The following is a 20,081-nucleotide window of genomic DNA, read 5'->3' as shown; positions in this document are numbered from 1 at the left end:
GGAAAGGAAGGAAGGAAGGAAGGAAGGAAGGAAGGAAGGAAGGAAGGAAGGAATGTTTGCAGGAGTTCTTGGGGCACAATCAATTTTATTTAACCTGCAGGTGTATTTTTATATTGCAAATCTAATCTGATGAAACTCTTTCATAAAAGAAATAGGAATCGCATTATAGGACCAATAAGACAGAACTGCCCTTCTAGAAACCTCATCTTGTGAATCGGGGGGGGGGGGGAGAGCCACTTCTGGCTGGAGGGTTGGATCCCAAAGTAGATAACCCTCCATGGGCCACATTGACAGGTGGGAGGGATCAGTCTCCTGATATCACGGACAGGAAAGATAAAAGACACTGCTGCAAATATACAATTGGTAGTGTGCTCTCAATGCGGCTGTACGTTTGACTTTGTTTGAAACTGGCACCTTTCCCTGTCACCTTGCTGTAGGAAGGGATTGGATAGACTCAGGAGCACCAGAATGTATCTAATCCCTGCTGAAACCAGCACAACAGGGAATCAGATGTATTGTTGGAAGAAAGGAAAGTCATGCTAGCAGATAGGACACAAAGCTGGTACATAGACTTTCTAGCACATATTCCAGCTCAGCACTGGTGTTTTTGAGCTAAAGCGGTAGGAGCCACACCCCAAACTCAGCTGACCCTATCAAATCCTTCCTTTGCAGAGGTCTCTTTGCGAGGAGGGTCTCACTCCCAAAGATACATTTACTCTTGGGGAGTTCTTGCAGGTAGACAGGCACTTTTCCAGATAGCACTTAAGGCACCTGACCCAGAGCCTACTTTAAGGCCAGGCCCTCTGTTGAAGACTCCCCTGGCTAAGACATGAAAATGTAGGACATCCTGCCAACACAGGCAGCAATCATATGCACAATTTCATGGAAGTAAGCCTCAAGAAATACAGTGGGGCTTCTGAGTAAACATGCACAGGGTTGTATTGTGAGTCACTGAAATTAAGTTGCCATTTCCCTCTCCTCTTCAGCCTCCTCCCCCTCTAATTAAGATAGTCCTCACAATGTTTTGCCTATATGTGGCACAAAGTTAAAATACTTTTGTATGAGAAATCTAGCATGAAAGCACCATTTGCTTACACTATGTGCACATGCACAATAAAGTAAACCTGAAAGCCAGACCTTGGATGCCCAACAATTGCTGGAAGAAGATGGTACACATATGTCAAATGATGACTCTATGTGAATAATTTATGCAACATTTCATGCAAGTATCAGTTTTGTATAACAACAATTACAATTCAGTCGTAGCCACATCTATTCAGAACTAAATCCAAATGAATTCAGTGTGTAAGTTGCACCCAACGGGCAAGTTGGGTTAAGATTTCAGCCTTAAAAACAGTTTGTACAGCATCATAGTAACATCTCCAGACAAGAAGTGTGCAAGGCTATTGACTCCACACATGAAGAAAAAGCCAATTGTGCACATCATGGACAAGATGATGGATTTAGTTTCCTCCCTCTTTTAGAATTACTTCTTTCATATGTCAGCAGTCACAGAGAGACTAAACCATAGTTTTTCCATAACAGGAATGGGTTTTCATTCAACAGCTTGGAGTGGTTTATACTGGTCCTTCCAGCAGACACCAGTATGAACATAATTTCCTTTTAAAATACAACAGGGGCAGACGTTGCTACTGCGTGAATATGAGGAGAGTACATAATCCCAGTTGATGTGATGTATGAATATCAGATATGAGGAACATTCCCTGAAGGTATTTTAAGAATGCATAAATAAAGGTTCTCTAACACATCTGAAATTACGCAACCTGAACTCTGACTGCCCTTAGTATAGTATAATAAGTCAACTCTGAAGATTTAAAAGAATACATATAATATGGAGTGACATTATTTCATCTAATCTACCTGCAAGTTGATAAAATGATATCCAGATGATAACAGCACATATCATGAGTTTGCCAGCAAAGAGAGTAAGTGTCATGTCCCCAAAGTCTAGCAATGACCAGGACATGGAATCAGAGGGTATACATCCATTGGCCCAAAAGGCTCAGAGTCTGCCATCAGGGCTCCAATGAACATGAGGCTGGCAGGCAGAAGCCCATTGAACTGGATCTCAAAGCAGTGGATCCTATGTAACCAGAGCTAGGACTTTCACCAGTCCAACCATGCAATGAAGGGAAGCAGGTCTTCAGGTCAGAGGGCTGACCCATTCTCCAGCAAAGCGACACAGAACAAGGCAAAGGCTCGAAAAAGGTCTCAGTTCACCTCCAGCTCTACTTACAGCAGGTTGCTCACAAGTAACTGTCCTTGGTGCCACAACAACCAACCTAACTTGCTGCCTTGCCCCATGAGCTCCTCCTTGGGACCATAACAGAACAATGACAATCAATAACCAAACCTCCAAAACCTGAAGACTAGTGATGTGGCAACTATTTCTGTTGCTGCTCCGTATATTTGGGGAGAGTGACAAGGCATTAATCAGGCCATAGGATATCTTGTTTGGTAAATGATTCCACAAACAAAGAATCTTCATTACAGTTGACAGAGAAATGCTGCCAATATCCACACTCATTACCTTTATTATCGCTGACAACTTTGATTAGGAAGAATCTCTGCGGCTGATGTGTGGGAATACTAACTAGGAACTTATTGCACTGAGGCAGGGAGGTATAAAGATAAGATGAAGTGCCACAAAACTAAGGCTTGCCCTCAGATTCTAAGCTACGGTTGTCGCCCATGTGTGAAGCAACAGCTTAGGCAGAGGGAGGCAAGGCCTGGCTTGGCCTTGGCCTCACTTGTCATCTCCAGCCACGGTAGCTGCCAAACATTTCCAAAGGTGACGCTGCCACTGCCACAGTGGGAAGAAAAATATGGGGCCATAACCGCTGCCACTATTCCATTTTCAAATTCTTCACCAAGGGACCATTTATTTATTTCATAAAAATTATATACCCCTTGACTGGAAAAAACCCACCACAAAACAGTTTACAAAAAGCATAAAAAAGATAAAAACAGTGATAAGCTAAAAACAGATTAAAACATCCATCCACAAAGATATGCCAAATCCACACCAAAGGCCGTTATCACTTGCATAGAGGATGAGGAAGACTACTCTGAGTAAAAGTTAGTTGACCACAACACTTCACTTGAGAGTAAGTTCCACTCTATTGCAATCTGGCTTTATTTGCAATAATATGTTTAAGAATAACTACTTGTTGGTGTCACAGAACACACCATAACAAATACACCATAACAAAACAAACACAGAATCCTTGGGATTTTCCAAAGTCTCCAGAAGCCGCTTGAACAGATTATCTTTTTGAAAATCACTATTCCCGTTTTTGACTTCTCTGCGGAACCATAATGCATTTCTCTAAACTGGACAGAAAATAGTATTTCTTTCATTAAGAAAGTTTAAGATTTAGAAACCAACCTGCTGCTTTGCTAACTGCCAATAAGGCAGAAATAAAGGGGAATAGCTGACCCATTAAAAATATGGTCACAAAAACCTTGTTGTGCTTTACTTGTCCTGATAACGGCAGCAGGTTAAAGTGGCTGAGGACCCATAATGGGCTCTTATATTATATTTACAACTTTCCATAAAAAGCATGGTTTAAAAAGCACAGCGGTATAATGTATAAAGCCTATTACAGATGTTAAGCATAACTACTTTATGGTAATTAAAAGACATAAGAAAATGATTAATGTTTTGAGGCTATTAAAGTGTATCAAATGAAAAGCTATTATGACTCATTGTCTAAGCTTATGCCTTATATTGGCCAATTACTCTGATAGATCCAATTTGCACTGATATGTACTCTTAGCAGGGCTGACACTGATAGCAATTTTGATGCTTAATATAAACTCTACACAACACAGTGTGGTCAATCCAATCTAATCCAGAAATCTGAAAGGAGTTTGGGCTTTATAACTGGGATCAACACAATATATATTTGACTAAATAATGTATCTTTGGGACTGAAGGTTTCATAAAGTTTAAAAAACAATTGTTAAAACTGGGGCAGGGCCACTTCTCTAGAGGAGGAGGGATCAGTCCTTTGTACTGTTTTTCCAATCTAAACAGCTCCCTGAAGTTGCTATTTACCTGGAAGATGAAAACATGCAAAGTACAAACGTAGCTTAAAGGAATAGGAAAAGATAGATAAAAAATTATTTCAGCTGCAGCTAACCTAACCTAATGCACTGCCACTACCACTGGATAAGGGGTACTGAAATTTACTCCTAAATAGAAATCCGTGCAATTCCTGGACTAAATTTAGATCGTTGCTATACAGGTTTAACACACAAGTAATCCAATTTTATAGCAGTGAGATTTTCTACAAGCTTAGCTGGGATCCTGAAAAAAACTGGTAAATAAGCAGCCTGTTTAATTTCAGCCTTAACTGTGTTTTCAGATGTACAGAAAGCTGGTACAACATGAATCATGGGATAATTTGTCAGCTAAACAACCTGGGATTGTTTGTGATCCTCTCATTCTTTCAGACACAAAAATATTGAACATCTACGTAAAACAGTAGATATAAATATAAAGCACTTTATGCCAGTCTGAGGCAGTGGATTTCCTCATTTTAAAAGGCTAGTGAAAGAACAATTAATAGTGGTTGGTTTGGGTTATTTGACTCTATGAAAGGAGCTAAACTAACCTCACCTGTAGGGGTCCAACTGGCACATAGCTGTTTTGAAGACAGCAAGTCTCTCCTTACTAACTTCAAATTCCTATGACCAAACTGCAAATGTGTTTCTTCCAAGTCCGGACATAGCTGCTCCTATGTTTTGTACAGGATTTGTATTTTCTCTGTGTGCTTCTCAAGAGGCAATGGTTTGGATCCTGATTCCCTCTCCCCCGCCCTATTTGTGAAGCGGCTGTTGATCCAGGAGAAGATTGTGAGAGTGGAAGAGGGAAAGGTGATTTTTCACTGATCCCCTCTTCCTCTCAAAGCCACTGAATGTCACTTACCATGCTGTTTGGGGTATGGGGGTTTGTGAGAGTGTCTCTCAACCCTTTGGGGCATATTGGGGTGGGGATACAGGGAGCAGTGAGAATGATGAAAATCAACTCCTTCCACCTGCCACCATTGGAAGCACAGTACTATTCCTAAGCTCTCGGGATCCAAGCCAGGAGCATTAATTTATAGGCTGCTTTCATTGTAATAGGGATAAACTGTTAATTTTCTCCTCGTTATAATGTTAAACCAAACTGTCAGTCTTCATCAGTCTAACAATCTGTCTATAGCTCCATCTTTCTACAGCAGCTTAATTCCCAAAAAATAGGTCTGAGATCATTTTTGTTCATTAAAACAACAACAACTAGGGGACAATATTGTTTCATCTGTCTTCAGTTAGCAGGAGTTATTTATTTACTATTGACATTAATAGTGACAATGATCTGCTAAGTGTCTGCATTTTGATAAGCATCGTACAGAGATTAAAACAAAAATGGGATTGCAGTTTAACAGGCACAGCACAAAAGGAAAAAAGTGGTGAGGAGGGAAAAAGAAAACAAACAACTTGTTCAATGTTACATAATTTTCTTATGGTGGCCAGCTAGAATGAAGACGATTCAGAGAGGGGAGGGTGACGCTAAATGCCTTCTGGTCTCCCTGCTAAGCGGATAATGTTATGCTAACTAAATGAACATGCAAGGTGTTGTTTCAATTAATCTGATGCAGCAATTCAATACTGCCAGCCTGAGAGGCTGAAAGAACTGGCCTCCTGACCCTACAGGTGTCTGACTTAATTCTTTTATTTTTATTGGTAGGGCAGTATTTGCAGGCACAGTCCTATACGTGCTTAAATGGGAAGAAATTCACAGAATTCAGTCATAATTTTTGAATAGGTTTTCATAGGATTATGCTGTTAAGTCTCTCGAAATATTTTACATGTTCTAAATGCTTCTTGCCAAGTAATTCCTCAATACTGTTTTGGCATGATTCTAAATACAACATATTCTTATCCCATTGTTGTGTTAATGATGGTATACTTGTTACTAATAACATGGAATACAGTGCTTTGAGTGGGTGTTATGGGTGGAAAATGAAAAATAAGAGGAGTGAGGACTCAATAACATGGGCTATATTTCCAGACTGGAGTAAATAATCCCATTTCATAATCCTAGATTCCTGTTGCTTTGAGGTTAATTATTGTTCTCTTTGACATCTGGTGGAATCATGGGAGAGGTCAAGAGCAGATGCAGGGGGAGGGGCATACCTGGAAGAAAGGTTTCAGAAAATAGCATATGATCCAGTCTTCCCAGGGTGGTAGTTTCAATGGGAACATGCTTCAGGCATGAGGTTTACTGCGCATTGATAAGTGAGTGTAGAATGCATATGAAAACCAACATTCCCTTCTGCACAAGCTTCTATGCCAGTTGTGGGCAGGTCCAGGAGCCAAACCTCACTCAACCCTTTTTATCCTCCAGCCAGGCAAGCAAGAAGCATGAGCAGAGCTCAATAGCACATTACAGCCAGGCAAAAACACTCAAGGAGAGTGTATATCAGGGCGGAGGAAGAAGTGTGGCTGGACACAGTCCCAATGGCCAAGTAGAGATGCCTAGAGGGCTGCATGTGGCCCCCGCATGTGAGATTCCTCATCTCTGATGTACAAAGTTGGGTGCAGACCTGAATAGTTAATGGGCTTGTCTCTGGAATAGGCTTCCTGACAGTGTTTCACAAACTGCAACCCTGCAGTGCATCTGGGGGTGCTCTCATCTGGGTAATGGCTGGCAAGCTCCAGACTGAACAACCATTTTCACTTCTGTGGATGTTCACTTTCTGCAGATTTACTGTCTTCTTTCTTCTTTGGCGATCACTCACAGCCAAGTAAAATTGTCTTCCATAAACAAGGTTTTAACAGTGGGTCCGTAAGTGGCTGTGGAGGCCAATTCTGGATCCACACGTCCTTCCACAATGGGGACATGGGTTTCCGGGCGGGAGTTGATCACGCTGAGGGTTTGCCAAGTGTTTCTTTCTCTTAGCACGCTTCTCCCTTTCGTCCTGAGTTTGAGGGTCTTCAAAGCCCATGACACCTTGGGTAAAGGCTGTTCTCCAATTGGAGCACTCACAGGCCAGTGTTTCCCAGTTGCTGGAGAAGACAACTGGGGCAAGACTGGGTTGGTGCCTTCAGAATTTTGTTCTGTTTCCAGCTGAAATTTAAGTGCATTTTTACCAGCTGGATAACAAAAAAAAAACCTTTATTTGTATGCCTGCTTATAAGATGGGCAATGTATGTCAACTATCCACTGGAGTTGTTAAGAGAGCAAAGAGAGAAAAGGTCACCTTAGTCACCTTTTCTGCTTCTTTGAAATACACTGAGGACTGGGGTTTGGCTCAATGAAAGCAAATGCAGTTTATTTCTAAGCTGTCACTGTTGTGGAATGGCACTGGTTTGAGGGGCACTCCGCAAGCAGACTAACTGTAATTGGCAATCCATTTCTTCATTTCCTTTGTACAACCAACCCTGACAAATTAATCGCAATCAAATGCTGGCTGCAGTAAGGGGCAACGTATGCAGCATGGAAGAAAAATGAGGTCTCTGGCTGGCCTGACAGCCTAATCTTTCAGTTCACCCCATTATAGTGAACAAGGGGACTTTGGTGTGCCTGTCACCAGTACCACCCATAAAGAAACTGTCCACTTCCAAACCTAAGGTTTAGCTGAGTTGATAAAGGGTATTGAATGCTACTTCACTACCTCGTTAATCAGCCTGTGGACTGAGGATCCAATGTATTAGGATCCTGATGAGGAAGCAGCACTGCGAACTGGCTTTACAAGATCGAGGAGGATAATATCAACTAAATGAAACAACGAAGACCGATTTCACACTGGATTTCATGTGAATTGGAAAACGTTATTGGTTTTGGAGAGGGCCAGAAATGTTATTAACTGTAGTAGTTAACCAAGGTTTTAGTTAAGGAAATTGTTTCTCAAACTCGTCTTTTGATCGGGGAATTGTTAATTATGAAATAAATATTTCACTTCTTTTGAACAATATGTTTTAAACACTAGGTAACTGTTTCAAATGGAAAGTAAGGAAAGCCGTCTGTTTATTCAGTATTTATTTTCCATCCTAGGCAAAGGGCTCAGGGAGTGATGCACAATCTCTTTCTCTCTCATTTATCCTCACCTGCTGAGGAAAGAGAGTGGAAAGATAGTAACTTACTTTGGCTCCCTGGCTGTTATCTGTTGTGTATATTGTATCTGTACTGGAATAAAAAGTATACAAAGAGGAGCTGCCCTAAGTTAGAAATAATTCAAATTGTTCAAAACAGCAGGCAATACTCTTAGGACACAGGATATTGTAATGTTATTTCACACCAGACGTCACTGAATATGAAAAACTAGCTAAGCCAGTGCTGTAGAAAGGTGTTTTTTTTAAAAAAAAATAAATAAATCATAGCCATCTCCTTGATTTCTTTAATTTTTTTTGGAAGCCACCCAGAGTGGCTGGGGAAGCCCAGCCAGATGGGCAGGGTATAAATAATAAATAATTATTATTATTATTATTATTATTATTATTATTATTATTATTATTCCTAGCCTTCCTCATATGATTTTCCTTCTTCATTAATACAATGAAGAGTGAACATCCTGAAATTCTTTTGTGGACAATCTGAAATGAAAGCACATAGAAAGGAGACTATAAAAAAATTGTGAGGAGTTAAACGAAGAGCACACAAAAGCATCCCACTTAACAAGAAAATGCACATTTGTGGGAGTTTTTCCACCAAAAATAATCTTAAAAGCAATTTCTTCGGATTCTTTGAATTTCTTTCTTTTCTTTTTTTTAAAAAAGTCCCATCTTCTAGTCCCATATTGTATCAAACCCTTTTGATCAGTAAGATACTTTACCATTTTGAATGCTTCCTCCCTCATCACAAACCTGTGGGGCTATTGATTCCCATGCTGTGAGATGGGGTGAAAGGTCGGACTTGAATCCAGACCCTCCATTCATTGTTTATCCATTGACTATACCGGCTTTCAAAATTAATTCACTCAAGAGTGGCAAAAGCCACATTTCGTTCTTGTCACTGAATTTCATTTGCTGCTGATACATTAGCTTTCTTGGATGTTACATCTCCAGACAAAAGAAAGGGGGAAAGGTTCACAGTAGTCAATAGCAGACAGTACATTAAACAGGTGCTGAAGAGATAAAGTCAGAATCCACTTCCAGGGTTGAAATGCCCTGTCATTAGCGCAAGCAAAACCCATGGACGTGGAGGTTGAAGAAGCAGCTACAGTGCACCATCTCAATCTGGTTCCTGGCTAGGGAACAGTATCAGCCATTCATTAGAGAGAGCCATGTGGAGTCTCATTCTTTGGTTGCACTCATCCAGTGAAATAGCAGCTTTCCTATCTAGCATACTGATAGCAAAATAACCGAGCGTGATGACACACTGGTTCTTCCAGTTTTAGAACAGGAAGAGAAGGAAAATAAAGATGCCTTGTTTTGTCTGTCTTTGTATATTAACATTAAAAAGTGCTGCAGCAATCCTCCATTGGAGCCGAGAGTTAGAGTTCGACCAGAGAGACGTAACAATGGCCCCACTGCCCAACAAACTCCCTGTCTGAACTGGTGGAGGTAGTTTTGGCAGTGGTGTAGGAGTGCCCCCAAACAACTTCAACCAACACACTAAGGCCTCCTTATGTGGTTTGTCTCAAGACATCATGGCCACATTGACAACCATGAGACTGTACATTGTGGGCCCAGTGCATACTTAACATGGTATTTGACGCAGGTGGCGCTGTGGGTTAAACCACAGAGCCTAGGACTTGCAGATCAGAAGGTCGGCGGTTTGAATCCCCGCAACGGGGTGAGCTCCCGTTGCTCGGTCCCTGCTCCTGCCAACCTAGCAGTTCGAAAGCACGTCAAAGTGCAAGTAGATAAATAGGTACCGTTGCAGCGGGAAGGTAAACGGCGTTTCAGTGCACTGCTCTGGTTCACCAGAAGCTGCTTAGTCATGCTGGCCACATGACCTGGAAGCTGTCTGCGGACAAATGCCGGCTCCCTCGGCCAATAAAGCGAGATGAGTGCCGCAACCCCAGAGGGGGTCATGACTGGACCTAATGGTCAGGGGTCCCTTTACCTTTACATTGGTAGTGGTCAAGTAGTGGGGGCAGGGTCCAATAACCCTGTTGTCATGGATGGACCACAACCTGGTGAGGTTTGGACGGATGGTGACTAGTCTTCCCTGCTGAATTGATACTGGATCCAAGAGTACAAGATATGCACTGTCATGTGAGGCCTAGGTGGCTCAAAGAGTTTAACAAGAGGTGTCATTGGCCTGGCCTCAGTAACATCCTCACACAGCAACATCTGATTGGCTATGTGGTGCGATAATGGTCACTATGTGATCCCTGATGGGTTGACGAAGAAGCCTGTGCAAGGACTTACGCTTGCACAATGCAGCTTTCTTCCCCTCCTCTTCCACACCCCCAAAAATTGGCTCAGGGGTGGGCAGAACCCCCAGAAAAACATGCTTAAGCAGAAGCTCGGAGTAATCCATCTGGCAAACTGAAATGGTTATCCAGATAGAATGAATGCCTTAGCATGGCATTTAATTCCTTCCTATACTTTAAAAAGTTTTTTTTTTAAATAAAACTGTACATGCAGAAAGTAACGTTTCTTCATGAATATTTCCACCTCCCAGGAGGATATATATATATATAAAATATTGGTGCAACATTAACCAGAACCGTTACACAAAGTAGAAAAGATAAAATGTAGTACAGTACTGTGGATTTTGAGATTTAGTCTCAAATTACGTTGAAACAATAGATCTATTTGTTGAGTGGACATCACAAATTTACAGCACATGTACATTTCATAATACAAGACAGCAAGAACAAGAGGGCAGTGCCCATCAAGGCACTGAGCTTAATACCTTTAATCCTCCTTCTGGAGTCAGTATGTCTGCTAAATATATCCTATTAATGCTAATTTTAGATGGCTGAGTGTTAATCAATGGACACCCTGGTAATAATTTCTAAGCATGTAGAATGTATTCCAGAGAGAAATGGACTGAAGGAACAGTTTGAACATGGGTAGCATGCCATTTAAAATAAGATCTCTGTTAAATAATGTATATGACAAATTCTTAGACAGAGTAGCTAATTAGATTGCTGAAATACTTTGAATATCCTAATGGACTCCAAGCAGCTGCTGCTCTATTTACTAAGAACTAAAAAAAAAAAAAACAGTCAATATTTTAATCATTTTGTAATGACTATTCCATAGAAACTCTTTGAACTGGTTTCTCATATAGACACCATACAGTACTGTTCTTTATGCAAATTGGCATCCATCATGACCTTTATGAACAGACCCCGTGACTGCACAAACTGTGTGCATGTTGCCTCTATCTGTACACATGTTCCAATTGTGCAAGTTTGTTCTTGGCTACAGACAATAGATAAGGGGGAGGCAGTTTAACCACAATCCCGGATTTGGATGACACCCTAAGCCAAACCTTGGTTTAGCTGTCATACTATACTGAGCTAAAAGGACCAGGGAGGAGCAAAGACTACTATCCACGTAGTCCTGATAAGGCATAGTTTTGTTTACCAAGATGTGTGAACACAGCCTGTGTGTGTACACTGTGAATACACTACAGTTAGTTCACAAGGTCTAGTAAACACATGGAGGCCAGGAACAAGGCTAGAGGGGACAATCCTTACTCTTCTTCCTTGTGCTTTGTATTCCAACACAAGGAAAGAGATGCGTTGGAGCTGGGGACCGGTGGGGGACAGGAGGAGAGATGGAGATATGCACACACATCTTCCAAGCCATTGGGAGTGACTCAATTTCTCTGCAGATGATCTCAGATAATTCCTAGCTATTCTAAGGCAAACTGCCAGATAGTGCTCGTTACAGGTGGACAGGCTATGAAAAAGGCAATCAGATCTGAATCTGCATAGAATAATAGAATTTTCGAGATGAAAGGGACCCCAAGGGAAATTTAACTGTACAATGCAAGAATCTCAGGTAAAGCATCCACGACAGATCCAATCTCTCCTTAAAAACCTCCAAGGAAGGAGAGTCTACCACTTTCTGAGGGAGCCTGTTCTGTTGTTGATCAACTCTTACTGTCAGAAAGTTCTCCCTGATGTTTAGTTGGAATCTCCTTTCTTACAACTTGAATCCATTGTTTTGGGTCCTACCCTTGATTATCTTGGTCACTCTCCACTGCACACATTCTAGCTTGTCAATAGCCTTCTTAAACTGTGATGCCAGCCCAGAACTGGACACCATACTCCAGTTGAGGTCTGACCAAGGCAGAACAAAGCAGTACTATTACTTCTCTTGATCAGGATACTAGACTTCTGTTGATGCATCTCAGAATAGCATTAAACCACATCTATGATCACCCAGAAAATATACTTCATTTCTGACACATTTTATTTTCTGTTAAATTTGGCTCTCACAAAAACAACCTGCAGTTTTCTTTGCATTTCACTTCACAACCGACTCCATGAATCATGGCTGTCCTGCTTTCCTATGATAATGACAAAAATATGGATCATGATAGAAAACACCGCTGTGTTTTATATCATTAGCCACCTCCAATTATAAATAATCTTATCAGGATCTAGATTGGAAGATTAAAAAATCAGTTATGTCTGCAAACCGCAGTTGTATTCAGGCAATACAGATATGATCAGAAGCAAAAAGAGGAGAAAGAAACTCAGGTTTGATACTAGAAGAGAAAATATTTAATTAATTCAACTGAGAAATGCTTGAATTCATGTGTAGCTCACCATCAAAACTCCCTCTGAATATAAGGCACTATGTGTCTGTGGAAATTCATACCAACTACAACACTTTCATTTCATTGTTTATCACATGAATACCCAGTGCTTTTTTTTCTAAAAAGTTGTTTAGGGGTACTCTCATTTTACCTACTCATATTGAAATACTGCCCCTCAGTGAGGCCAAACTTAGATTCACAAAATGTTTAGGGGTATATATACATACTCCTGTGTTCCCCTCCCCCACAGAAAAAAAGCACTGTGTATACCTGACACAAGCTTTTACCCCTTGCCAATTCTGACTGGTCAATATTCACTCTTCCAAAGCACCCAGCACCCAGCTTGTGGAAACATAACAATTTCTGCCAGTCTATGGTCTAAGAATTCCAATATTTATTTGTTTAGATTCTCATAGATTCTCAAACTTTTATTGGCATACGTACTAGATTCCAGTAGGGTTCAATACAAACAAAACCACACACCAAAAAACCCCTACCATAAACCCTGCATTTAGCACTTAAGTTAGTGTTGTATAGCATTCACAAATTCTCATTGTGTGTTGCGGAAACATGGCTACTGTCTCCATCTTGTCTACATCCTGAGAAAACATTTGTTTGTTTGTTTGTTTGCTGCATTTCTCCAAGGAGATCAAGTTGGTGAACATGGTTCTCACCTTTCTCATTTAATCTCCACAACAACCGTGTGAGGTAGGTTAGTCTGAGAGGCAGTGATTGGCCCAATATGAACACATGATGCCTCAACTGCCTACTCTGACTGGCAGTGGCTCTCTAAGGTCTCAAGCAGAGGTCTTTCCTAGCCCTGCTGTCTGTTATCCTATGAGGTGGAGAGACAAGGAATTGTATGCAAAACACGAGTCATGGCCCACAGTACCACACAAGGCTCTATTCCCACAATACTATAGCACTACTTCCAATACATCATTTACACAGAACCCTGCAGCATCTGTTATCTTCAGCCCTGCACCCACCGTGGGAATGGCATTTCTATGGAAGCCAATCAAACTCTCTTATTCATGTAATATTAAGCTGCGTAGCTGTTTGCAAACCCAGATCAATTCTCTGTTGGGTCCTTGGGCCATAGCCTGTAATTTGATAGCACAACACAGCCCACTAGGCATTGTAGAACAAATTGTTAATAATACTGAATATGTAAAGCCCATGCAACATCTACTAGAACATGCTCCAGCAAAGCCAAAAACAAAACAAAACACCCTTGTTAAAACCAAAGTCGACTATTTGTCATGAAGAAATATAGCTTGAATAGAAACTTTATAATGGGTTTTACATACCATAAATTCCTGTAGAAATACACGGGAACGCCTGCAAGACAAAAACCAAGATGTAAATTAGAATTTTATTTTATTTTTGCCTCAGAATCACTTATTACACAGAATCATTTAGAATGAGGAAACCACAAACTGCTTCGTGTAAAGAAATCCCTACCTCTAAGTTGTCAGGGCCTGATGAAATGCCCTCCAGAGTGCTAAGAGAACTAGTTGAGGAGATCAGAAAGCTGCTCACAATTTTCTTTGTGAACAATGGAGAACAGATAAGGTCCTGCAGCACTTTGGAGAAAGCTAAACATATAGTGCCTTGTCAAAGTGAAAAGAGGGAGGACCCAGGGATTTTTTTAAAAAACAACAGCCACAACAATAAAAGCGACTTACATAATGTAGACGCTATTAGAACAATTACAATGTGATCAATCTGCAAGCATCTAGAGGAAACTGGGATGACCACCTGAAGGCAGCATAGATTTGTTCAGAACAAAGAACAAAGTACTCTCTTTCTTTGATAGGGCAATACATTTAAAGGTAAAGGTAAAGGTACCCCTGCCCGTACGGGCCAGCCGTGTCCGACTCTAGGGTTGTGCGCTCATCTCACTTAAGAGGCCGGGGGCCAGCGCTGTCCGGAGACACTTCCGGGTCATGTGGCCAGCGTGACGAAGCCGTTCTGGCGAGCCAGCACCAGCGCAGCAGATGGAAACGCCGTTTACCTTCCTGCTATAAAGCGGTACCTATTTATCTACTTGTACTTAAGGGTGCTTTAGAACTGCTAGGTGGGCAGGAGCTGGGACCGAAAGACGGGAGCTCACCCCGCCGCGGGGATTCGAACCGCTGACCTAGGCACTGTGGTTTTACTCACAGCGCCACCCACGTCCCCTGACATTTAATAGATAATACATTTAATAGGTAACAAAGCAGATATCTATCTTGACTTCGGAAAATGTTTATTGGGAAATTCTCATAAGAGAAGCTGAGGAGTTTGTACTCTGCTCTTCCTTCTCCTAATACAGCAGTCATATAACTTGTTGGGGGGTTGGAATGCATGCTGGCATCATCCATAGTGTGATCAACTCCTCCTCCAGACCTTCAAACATTGGGTGGAAGGGAGCTCGAAAATGGGAAACCATGCACACTAGGCTCTTCCATGCAATAAGAGAGGCCAAAAAGTTCCCAATCCTATGCTAAACTCCCAGTGCTGGAATCTATGGGAACTGCAGCAACATTGTTCTGTTTAAGCTCCTGAGTTTGTTTTTTTAAAGGCATTGAGGAGCTGGAGTCTTTAAATGTCCCTGGCACAACTTCTTAATGCCTCTGGATTGTTTGTAAAAGCACTACAATCATACCTTGGAAGTCTGTTCCGGAAGTCCATTTGACTTCCAAAATGTTCAGAAACCAAAGCGCAGCTTCTGGTTGGCTACAGGAAGCTCCTGCAGCCAATCGCAAGCCATAGAAGCCCCGTCGGACGTTAGGCTTCCAAAAATAGTTCGCAAACCGGAACACTCACTTCCGTGTTTGCGGTGTTCAGGAGCCAAAACGTTTGAGAACTAAGCTGTTTGAAGACCAAGGTATGACTGTGCAACATTTTACTGACAAAACATAGCCACGAAAGGATTTTCAGGACCCTTTAGAAGCACATGGTACAGAGCTGCATTTGACTTATAGCATTATTCTCATAATCCAAACTGCCTGGTAGGTATCTGCAGGTCTTCCACATTAGGCCAAACCTTTGCTCCTATCTCACCAGCAAAACTCTAGATTGGACAAGGCAGGACTCTGAACGACTTTTTACATCTGACGTTGCTGCAAACGCATAAACATAAAATGTTGTGCTAATGGATACCTTAAGTATGCATTAGCACAGCAATCATCTTTGTTTTTGCAAATTGAGTCTCACTTTTCTCCCCCAAACCCAAATCCCCTCCAGCTGCATTAACTATACTTCAGCAAAACATGTCTCTCCTGTATCAGTTTCTACAGCCACAGCAGGCGCTGTGACCTTCCAACAGCTTGACCTCATCCCCCAAAGGTCGTCTCCCAAGACAGACAGATGCCTACCAACTCAAACAGTAGAATAAAAGAGGTTTCACTGAGAGCAACGGTCCTTAATATTCATGACACACTCATTCTCCAAGTGTGTGTTCTTATGACACCAGCTATACACCAGATGGAGGCATGCAGGAAACCCTGAGTTTGGAAGAATGATACAAAAAAAAACCATTAAAAAACTAAGGAGACTGAGCATTTTCGGTTGCCATGGAGTACATGACTGATGGTGGGAGGAAAGAGAAAACTGGGGAAAGTGGAGTGGAAATTAATGGAATATCTCGGATGAAGACATGGCTGGCTGGCATTATGAAAAGGAGCACTCCACATTGCAATGTTTTGTCACAGATTCCATTTGTTAACAAAATGGCAAAAAAATATGACATATCACGAAGCAGATTTCTGGAGGGATCTACTCTGTGTCTGCCACTGATCAACACTATATAATATAAATTATTTGGGCGTAAGAAGTGGAAAGTACAAAACTACAGAGGGCACAACTGAAAGATACATATAGCAAACTCCTTGCAGCACAGCATATTCATATTTCTCAAAAAAGAAATAGTCTAGAGGCAGTAAAACAAAGTATCAGATAAAGGAATTCTTTGCACAGAAAAAGATTAGAGCTATAAAGATTGAAGTTCAACGATCTGAAGGCAAGTAATATTTTGTTTGAACCTCTTTACAAAAACTGTGGAATTTCAGATTCTATTGGGCGCTATATTTTCAGAACAACAGGAAACGAACACAGTGCAATTGCAATGGTGAATACAGTACAGGAAGCATGACAGTGAGAGAAAGTTGAAGGAACAAGGTATTCTTATTCCTAGAAAACAAATTAAGAGACAATATGGTAACAATTTTCTAAAAAGTAAAAGGCTGTCATTATAGGAAATGGAGAAAAATGGTTCAGTTGCTCTGGAGGACAGGGCAATCGGCTTGAAGTGCCAGAAGTTACATTTAAGTTGAATATTATGAAATACATCAAAGCAGTTGCTGAATTGACTTCATTGGATTTTTCTTTTTTTAAAAAGCAAAACACACAAAAAAACCCCACATACACAAGCTGATGTTTCCATTTCAAATATCACTGGGTGTCAAAGAATGGTAGTAAAATATGCAGAGAATTGAGAGGCTTATTTATTTATTTTTCACTTAAATTTTTTTAAAAAATATTGAATTGCTTCAGCTCTCCAGCCGAGGTGGCTGCCAACATCGAGAAGAAAAACAATGCAACAACAAAAGACCTATCAAGAAGTCATAGAGCAAATATCATTTGAACAAACAGGCTTAGAGAACTGGATGGGGGAAAAGCTGTTAACAGGGAAATAGCCCTGCACACTGGCATTGAGAATTGTATTGGTGCCAGGTTTCAGAGAGAGCCAGAATTGGTGGGGCAGAAGGGAAAAAAGAGGAGAGGAGAAAGCAAAAGGCCAAAGGAAATGTTTTAACTGTGCCTCTGCATTAGCACTGTATAGATTTCGGGTTGTTGATTGTTGTTATAGCATCAATACCAGCTGTCTTTCCAAGACAAAAAAAAAACAGGGTTGTTGAGACTGAGGCATAGGGGGACAGTTATCTCCTCCACCACACATGTGGTTAATGTAATGTGTAGTTTGGTTCAACGGTGCCTTTATCCCCATGCTGCAATGTCTCTTCAGAGCATAGCTGTCAACTTTCAGATTTGAAAATAAGGGATCAGCAGCCTCACCTGTGCTGGGGACAGTCTACGGGATATCTAACAATCTGGGATAGCAGCGGGAAACGGCGCTGGAATAAGGGGATTTCCCGCAAAAAAGGGAAGGTTGACAGCTATGCTTCAGAGGCCTAAAATCTAACACACTCCCCTCGCCTAGCCTTGCATTGCTAGGAGAATGGCTCATAAGCAGCTAGCACACAGTGGGTTGGAGCCAAACTAAGCCTCTGCAAGTAGAAATGCTCCTTCCGTTCTCGGAAGGCTTCTGGTCTGTTGGCCAGATTGTGCTGGCAGAAGAGGGAAGGGGTCCCTCCTTCCCCTATGGACTTCCTTATGCCACTGTTGTGGAAGGACCCTAACACTCTGGAGCAGACTAGTGGGGCAGAAACTGCAGCAGGAAGAGGGAGAATCAGCAAAGTCTCCCTCCCACACACATACATTCCATTGTCAGGAGCATCCCTAAGTGGTGCCGGAAGTCTGGATCAGAGCCTCTGGTTAGTGCAGTCAGTAGAGCACGAGACTCTTAATCTCAGAGTTGTGGGTTCAAATCCCACATTGGGAAAAAGTTGGACTAGATTATCCTTGTGGTCCAATCCAACTCTATGATGTCAGAAATATAGGCTCACAGCTGAACAATTTGCATCAGGTTTTTCTTAGACTACAATACCCATCCAATGAAGTGAAAAAGCAAACTACCAAGGCCTGATGCATCCCCAGGAATCATATAATACAGGACAAACTTAGAAGGGACACAACAGCACTCATTGCCATCTATACATTTTCCAGCTAAAGCCACCCCCCAACATATCATCAAAGATCTACAGCCCATCTGGGCAATAAGCCTTCCCTCTCACAGACAGGCAACAGAGACACAAACACAGAAATCAGACACAAATTCCAATGACAGCTCTATTCCCACCTCTACTCTAGCAACACCATTACACTAATAATGCTGGCCACAAAGCCGATAGTCCATCACCTGCTCATCTCCCAATGTGATCTGGCCAGCAATTCCCTCCCGCATTCTACACAGAATTTCTTCTTGCAAAGGAATAAATGTGCATGAATCTGACATCAGAAATGGCAATACTTAGAAATCAATAGCAGACTATTTCAACCTACTGAGTTATCCAGTTATTGATCTTAAGATAGCCAGCCTGGGAAAAATGGAACTGGAAAGACAAACTCTAGCTTGAAACTGCTGAACTTAAAAGTTCAGTTCTAGTCATTTGGGACTAAATAGAGACACTAGTGTTCGGTTCTACTCCATGTGCTAATTAACTCCGCAATGCCAAAATGATCATTCACTCACCAATTACTTTTGCTGTGAAGTGTCATTTTGCATACATTTATCTTCTAAATGAATTGTTACAGGCTATACTTCTGAATTCCACTGATCATTAACTCCAATCTTTACATCCTCCCCCCTCTTTACATATATGACAACAGTGCATCATACTTCATATATCTAACTGAAATTTTACTTCTATTGATTTTTTTTAAAAAATCATACATCAAAAACAGTACCAAAAACGAACAAGAGAGAGAGACCTATCTCCTGCCCCAGTTCACACATAAACATATCTGTGTACATAGGCATACAGACAATTTTGTTAGGTTGTCAGTAAAGGAAAAGTAGGTGCCTAGAGAAGTGAAAATCCATGGTCTCAAAGTTCAGGACAGCAGTACTGCTAAGGCAGTATCAGGCCATTTCTGTTTTCCTTCATTTTAGGGGGCAGAAAGATATAAGAGAGTAGTGAAAACCAGGCAGTATGTCCAAGGGCAAGCGTATGCTGTCAGCAGCGAGCAACCTTGTTCTACTACATTAGCAAAGTTAATAAACAGGAACCAAACTGATTCAAATTTGTCCTTTTTCTACCCATAGGCAGCCCTCAACTTTTATGTCATTTCCCTCCCCCAAAAATGCACAACCTGCCATACTCTCTGATACTACAGATCTAATGTCAGCCTGTAAAAAAACCCTTCCAGTTACAGGCTATGATGCTCCAGTAAGTAACCCAGCAATTCTTCATATTTCAGTTCTAAATCTAAACCTATAGGTAGGTTTAGCAGTTTCCCAGTGATGTGATGGACATTCCCACAAGCGTACACACATGCTAACAAATGGGCACCCTCCCCAACATGCAGAAAATGTTCTAGGAGAGCACCGTGGCAACTCGCAAGTCCAATTTGTTGTCACATGAATTAAAGCAAATTTCAAAACAGGTGTAACCAAATCATGTGTTTTCAAAAAGGTTTCAGCATTCATCTCAAACAGTCCAGGGAAGCTGCCTGC

At 41.4% G+C, this 20,081-nt stretch overlaps 1 protein-coding gene and 1 long non-coding RNA gene across 5 annotated transcripts in view; one reads left to right on the top strand and one right to left on the bottom strand.

Annotated features, from left to right (window-relative positions):
• MACROD2 (mono-ADP ribosylhydrolase 2) overlaps nt 1-20,081 on the bottom strand; it is a 981,328-nt gene that overhangs the window by 392,205 nt on the left and 569,042 nt on the right. For all 4 annotated transcript variants that reach the window (XM_083730558.1, XM_083730560.1, XM_083730559.1 and 1 more), the window contains exon 7: nt 14,050-14,080. In XM_083730558.1, the coding sequence (XP_083586684.1) occupies nt 14,050-14,080 (31 nt within the window). The remainder of the gene's footprint in view (nt 1-14,049; nt 14,081-20,081) is intronic.
• Nucleotides 1-20,081, top strand: part of LOC310840809 — a 603,259-nt gene that overhangs the window by 71,360 nt on the left and 511,818 nt on the right. The window lies entirely within an intron of this gene.

The sequence above is a fragment of the Podarcis gaigeae genome, assembly GCF_964106915.1.
Source record: "Podarcis gaigeae genome assembly, chromosome: 3".
Classification (NCBI taxonomy): domain Eukaryota; kingdom Metazoa; phylum Chordata; class Lepidosauria; order Squamata; family Lacertidae; genus Podarcis; species Podarcis gaigeae.
The sequence above is the reverse complement of the archived record's forward strand: the minus strand, read 5'-3'. Positions and strand labels throughout refer to the sequence as shown.